General features: G+C 38.4%; 1 protein-coding gene across 1 annotated transcript in view; it reads left to right on the forward strand.

Moving 5' to 3' along the window:
- LOC107565693 (ras-related protein Ral-A-like) overlaps positions 1-5,854 on the forward strand; it is a 7,284-nt gene extending 1,430 nt beyond the window's left edge. Inside the window, exons 2-5 of the mRNA XM_016250952.1 lie at positions 1,160-1,404; positions 2,630-2,838; positions 3,969-4,143; positions 5,353-5,854. Of these exons, the coding sequence (XP_016106438.1) occupies positions 1,291-1,404; positions 2,630-2,838; positions 3,969-4,143; positions 5,353-5,475 (621 nt within the window). The 5' untranslated portion in view covers positions 1,160-1,290 and the 3' untranslated portion in view covers positions 5,476-5,854. The remainder of the gene's footprint in view (positions 1-1,159; positions 1,405-2,629; positions 2,839-3,968; positions 4,144-5,352) is intronic.
- Positions 5,855-7,094: the final 1,240 nt, after the last annotated feature.

Below are 7,094 nucleotides of genomic sequence, written 5' to 3' on the forward strand. Positions count from 1 at the left end.
CACACACACACACACACACACTCTCACACACACTCACTCACTATCTCTCACACAAACACACTATCTCTCTCACACACACTCATAAACACACTATCTCTCTCTCACACACACACACACACTCACTCACTATCTCTCACACAAACACACTCACTCACTCACACACACACACAATCTCACACACACTATCTCACATACTCTCACACACACAAACACACTCACTCACACACTCTCACACACTATCTCACACACTCACAAACACACACTATCACAAACACACTATCTCACATACACTCACAAACACACTCACATACACACTCACTCACACACACTCACTCACTATCTCTCACACAAACACACTATCACACACACACACACTCACACAAACACACTCACTCACACACACTATCACACACACACACACTCACACAAACACACTCACTCACACACACTATCTCTCTCACACACACACTCACTCACACAAACAAACTATCTCACACACACACTCACACACACACACACACACACAAACACACTCACACACACACTCACACACACACACTCACACAAAAAATGAGCATTTATCGTCCGATACCGATATGGTGGCTGATATATCGTGCATCCCTAATTTAAATAGCGCTTCTAATTTCCATTTTAGTTGAAGTTTTAGTATTTTTATGCGATTTTTATTTTTTATTTATTTATTTTTTTAAATATATTTCTATTTTTTATATTATGTAAAATAGTATTTTTTGCTTATTTCAGTTTTAGTAATTAGTACTTCGACTTATAATTTTCAGTTTGATTTTAGTTTAAGTAATTTAATTGTGTGCTTTTTATATATATATATATATATATTTCTATTTTTTTATATTATAGACGCATACTATTTACAGTTCTTATATTTCAGTTTTAGTAATATTAGCACTTCACCTTAATTAGTTTTGGTTCGTTGCCAAGGCAACTTTTCAAGTTTTTCACCAAATATTGCTTTATTTCAATGCCAAAATCATAATGTAATAGTTTTCGTGTTAGTTGACACTGCACAGGGAGTTCATCTGTCACTGTTGTTCTGTCAGAGTTGGGTTAGTCAGGAGAACATATGAAAAGTAGTGATAACTTTACAGAATGAAATGTAAACCTTTTTGTTCATCTGGTCCAGGTACACACGGGCGGTTCATGATCTTCTCTGGAACGAACTCTCACGCTGACCCCTCACTTCAGTGACCTCCAGCATCTCCACAGCCTCCCCGACCCGACTCCTCTCGGTCCTGCCCCTTAGCAACCGTTACTATGGCAGCAGCCAAACCCAAAGGGCAGAACTCGCTGGCTCTCCACAAGGTGATCATGGTTGGGAGCGGCGGAGTGGGAAAGTCCGCTTTAACTTTGCAGTTCATGTACGATGAGGTGAGGATGCCTTGCACACATTACTACAATGATTTTACTCCACAGAAATCATGTCCGTTGTTCATGTAATAATGTTATGAATTACCGCTCGGTGTTGTAGTTTGTCCTTCTGGAGCATGCTAGCTGGTTTTATACAGTTGATAGCTGGTCCAGATGGCAATATCAGCTGCATGATCTGGTTTTGAGCCAGGAGTTGCATCTTGGTGAAGTCTGGTAAAGCAGCTAGACTTCCAGCAACACCGCGTGCATGCTCTTAGTCCGTTTGAGAACAGTATTTGTGAGCTCTAACTGGCGTGACATAGACCCTTTCACATCTTTCTCTCTTCTGACAAATGCAATCAATCCATCAATGTTTGTTTCTTATTTTAGAAAGTCATAGAAAACACTATTGTAGATTATTTTTCTTTTGCTATCGGAGCAAATGGATACACAAAATATTGTGTTCGTTGTGATTTCAGTTGAGAACCCCGGAAATGTGAACATTTCCAGTATTTCTTCTGTAATCGTGACAAAGCTGCTTGTTTTTAAACTCTTTATTAACAGAAAGTGGGAGAATTTATATTAAATTAACCATGATGCGGTTTGTGACTTCAGACGTTTCAGTTAAAAACAACAGTTATTGAGGGGTAAAAAATATATTAAAATATTTTGATTGTATTATAAATAATTATAACAAAAACAAAAACGATTATATATAATAATATTTATTTTAATTGTTTTAGTGAAATATAACTAAAACAATTAAAACAAAAATGTACTTTACATAATGGAATAAATATAATAAAAACTAAATAAAAAAATCATATTGCCTATTCATTTTAATTTAGTTTAACTTGATGTACTAAAATAACTGAAATAAAAACAAATATATATATAAATATATTAAAAAACCTCCTAAAAATGACAAAAACACAGAACATAATTTCTAAACCATTAACTAAAATGAAAATGCAAAATATAAAAATAAAAATTGTTTCAATATATAACAAACTATAATAAATATCCGAATGTTTTTTTTGTTTTTTTTTTACATTTAGATTAGAATTGAATATGTCTTGAAATATTTGATTTGTCTTGTGGCCGTCTTGGAAGTTTGCTGAGGCCCTGGTGTTTTCATTATCAGTTAACCGTCATAAACTATTTAAATAAAAGCCGATAAGCGTATGTCAGTCAGTATTTGTCCACATGTGAACACTTGACACGTGTCCCACCTTCTGTCCCTCAGTTTGTGGAAGACTACGAGCCCACGAAAGCTGACAGCTACAGGAAGAAGGTGGTTCTGGACGGCGAGGAGGTGCAGATAGATATTCTGGACACGGCCGGTCAGGAGGATTACGCAGCTATCCGGGATAACTACTTCCGCAGCGGCGAGGGCTTCCTCTGCGTCTTCTCCATCACAGAATTAGAGTCTTTTGCAGCGACTGCTGATTTCAGGTGATTTACAGCGCTGGGCTTCTTTAGAAGAGCTGCATTGATTTTAGACTGTTGCTCTTTAAAGGGATAGTTCACCCAAAAGTGCAAATGTGATGTTTATCTGCTTACCCCCGGGGCATCCTGGTGACTTTGTTTCTTCAGTAGAACACATGTGGTGTTTTTGCTCCCCAGCCGTTGCAGTCTGTCAGTCGTATAATGCATGGCAATGGTAACAAAATCTATGAGAGTAAAAAAAACCTGCACAGACAAATCCAAATTAAACCCTGCGGCTCGTGACGACACATTGATGTCCTAACACATGAAACGATCGGTTTGTACCAGAAACCCAACAGTATTTATATCATATTTTACCTCTAATACACCACTATGTCCAACTGTCTTTGTGCACGGCATCCGGTGCGTGAGGTGTGTACGCGGCTACGCGCTCTGGCATAGTTTACGTTAATGGGTGTGTTGATATCCAGCCGAAGAGCAATCAACCATAACTTCAGTCGAGCAGGCTCAGAAGGTGCGCGCGCACAAAGACAGTTGGACATAGTGGTGTATTAGAGGTAAAAAATTATATAAATACTGTTGGGTTTCTGGCACAAACCGATCGTTTCGTGTCTTAGGTCATCAATGTGTCGTCACGAGCCGCAGGGTTTAATTTGGATTTGTCTGTGCATGTTTTTTTTACTCTCATAGATTTTGTTACCATTGCCATGCATTATAATGACTGATAGACTGCAACGGTTAAAGTTAAAAATCATCATGTGTTCTACTGAAGAAACAAAGTCACCAGGATGCCCCGGGGGTAAGCAGATAAACATCACATTTGCACTTTTGGGTGAACTATCCCTTTAATCGATGATCTTGTTTATGGCCTGATCTGTTTTGTCTGATTGTATTAGGGTTGAGCCACACTGGTCTGTTATGGTAGTTGTCTGTCGAGTGACTAGTCTACTAGTTAATCTTTATTTATTTTTTTTGTAATGCTTCTTTAATTAGATGTTTAATGGCAAAAGTGTTTAAACGCCAAACACATAATTTTTGCAATGGCATTCTTTATTTATTGATTTATTTTTAATGCTTTTGTGTAAATATTGAGTTGTAGGTGCCACATAAACACTTAACGACACTCTCTCGCTCAGAGAGCAGATTCTGCGGGTGAAGGAAGACGAGAACGTCCCCTTCCTGCTGGTGGGGAATAAGTCGGATCTGGAGGACAGGAGACAGGTGAGCGCAGACGAGGCTAAAGCCAGAGCGGATCAGTGGGGCGTGTGCTACGTGGAGACGTCGGCTAAAACCCGCGCCAACGTAGACAAGGTGAGAACTACAAAACCAGATCTGTAAACCTGAATTGATAGTTTACTAGTGTACAGGGAGGCAGTTACTGTGTGAATGCTATTGAAACTAGATCCTGCACGCTCACAAGTGATATTACTGATGCATTCTGAACCTACTTTTCAGGTAGTTTATTATTAAAGAAACACTTCACCCAAAAATGAAAGTTAGCTGAAAATCTACTCATCCTCAGGTCATCTAAGATCAGGATGAGTTTGTTTCTTCATCAGGTTTGGAGAAATGTAGCACTGCATCAGTGTCTCAACAATGGATGCTCTGCAGTGAATGGGTGCCGTCAGAATGAGAGTCCAAACAGCTGATAAAAACATCACAATAATCCACAGCACTCCAGTCCATCAGTTAACATCTGGAGAAGACAAAAGCTGAAACACATCCAGCATTAAGACGTTTTTAACTAAAATACATCGAGTTCATAATCCATAATAAGGCTTCCTCCAGTGAAAAAGTGTTCTGGTGTGAATCAGGAGAGAAATCTGCACAGATCAAGCAGCGTTTAAACGGCTCTAAACACATATGTGTCTGGATTTTGATGTGAGAGACAACAGCAGATGCACTTTTTCACTGGAGGAAGCGTTATTATGGATTATGGACTCGTATTTTAGTTAAAAACGTCTTAATGCTGGATGTGTTTCAGCTTTTGTCTTCTCCAGATGTGAACTGATGGACTGGAGTGCTGTGGATTATTGTGATGTTTTTATCAGCTGTTTGGACTCTCATTCTGACGGTACCCATTCACTGCAGAGCATCCATTGCTGAGACACTGATGCAGTGCTGCATTTCTACAAATCTGATGAAGAAACAAACTCATCCTGATCTGGGATGACCTGAGGATGAGTAGATTTTCAGCTAACTTTCATTTTTGGGTGAACTATTCCTTTAAGTGTAATCAACATGAAACCCATATTGTGCAGGATTCATCAGTGCACAGTATTTTAAGCTAAAAAGTGGACTGTAATGTTTAATCAAAGTCTAAACTTGTTCCTCATATAAAACAACCTTTCATGTTGGCTAGCGTCACAAATCCATCTTACTCTCGTTAAATATTCTTTCACTGAGATGTAAAGAGTGTTTCATATTGACTTCAAATTCTTTTTTTTAACTGAATGCAAGCAATTTGGAATTGAATTAAAGTGATACATTTTCCAAGATGGTATACCGTGTTGCTTGCAGGTGTTCTTTGACCTCATGAGGGAAATTCGCGCTCGGAAGATGGAGGAGAGCAAGGAAAAGAACGGAAAGAAGAAGAGAAAAAGTCTGGCCAAACGAATCCGCGAAAGATGCTGCATTTTATAGTGTCTGCGATCATTTACTCTCCTCCTCCTGCATATGTACCTGTATGTTCTATATGTTTGCCAGCTGCTCCTCACCTCGATGTTTGCGTGTCAGATTAGATGAAGGACAGTCTGATAGAGTTGATGCAGTAGAGTCACATCAGTAATGTTGTCCGAACGCACAGGACGCTGCAGGACTTGCGTATGAAAACTTCCTGTGCAAGACATATGAGAGCTTTTTGATTTTATTTTGTGTCAGGTTTGTTTAATGAATTCTGTTCTCTTTTATTTTTTTAATGGCCACGTGTCTACCTGGATTTAACATCAGTCTCAGGTGATCTGATCTCAAATAGACAACACTAAATACAGCTGTTTTGTCAGATTTTTTTGTTTTTGTCTCTTCTGCTCACCGAGGCTGCATTTATTTGATCAAAAATACAGTATAAACAGTGAAATATTATTCTAATGTAAAACAGCTGTGTTCTATGTGATTATATGTTAAACTGTAATGTATTTCTGTGATGCGCAGCTGTATTTTCAGCATCATTCCTCCAGTCTTCAGTGTCACATGATCTTCAGAAATCAGTATAATATGCTGATCTGCTGCTCGAGAAACATTTCTGATTATTATCAATGTTGAACACAGTCGTGCTGCACAATATTTTAGTGGAAACCGTGATGGATTTTATTTTTCAGGATTCACAGATGAACAGAAAATTGAAAAGAACAGCATTTATTTGAAACTGAAATCTTTTGTAACGCTATAAATGTCTTCACTGTCACTTTTGATCAGGTTAATGCATCCTTGATGAACAAAATTATTAGTTTCTTTAAAAAAAAAAAACTTACTGTATCTTACTAAATCAAGGGTTTTAATGTATGTTTGGATCACCTGAAAAGGATGTTAATGCCGGTGTAAAAAAGCAGGGTCAGAGCGTGAGTGTTATTACTTTAATGTTAGATGACTCCACTTACTTAAATTACATAACTCTTCATTGACTTGAGGGGAACTACAAAAAAATGACAAGCTTTATTGTTAAAAAAAAAAAACATGGTGTCAATTTATTTGTTGGTCTGTGGCTAAGCAATTAGTAATTGTTATGCATAAAAAGTGCAGTACACTAACAAGCGATGAGATCTGTGTTACACCAGTAACCAGTTACAGGTTTGTCTTTTAATCACTTAATATTCCAAGCAACGTGTCAGAAGCAATGAGTGAAGGGGAGGTTGCTCTGGCTGCAGCGGTTTAGTGTGCTTGACTTCCTGATGCCTTGATGTCCTTTGTGAATGTGACACACCCGTGCGCACTGGCACTGAGCTGCACACTCTTTAGTGTCTGGCTGTTTCAGAATCAGGCTGCTAGAAGAGCAGGACACAGGTGTCCTCGATGCATCCTTGCTATTGGATGAAGACACAGCCGTTTGATGGCGCAGCGAGTATGATGACAATCTTATGCTTCTCATATGTGATGTGAAAATCCAAAACCTATCGATTTGGACGGCTTGTGCGCTGCTGCCCCACAGTTCCAGTCTTAACCAGAGAAATGCATTGTGATTTTAATGTGTATCTATCCAGTGACTGTTTTTTTCATTCTGCTTTTTTATATATGTATTGTTAATGTGAAAGCTTATTTCAGCCATT

The sequence above is a fragment of the Sinocyclocheilus grahami genome, unplaced genomic scaffold (assembly GCF_001515645.1).
Source record: "Sinocyclocheilus grahami isolate Dianchi unplaced genomic scaffold, SAMN03320097.WGS_v1.1 scaffold1019.1, whole genome shotgun sequence".
Classification (NCBI taxonomy): Eukaryota; Metazoa; Chordata; class Actinopteri; order Cypriniformes; family Cyprinidae; genus Sinocyclocheilus; species Sinocyclocheilus grahami.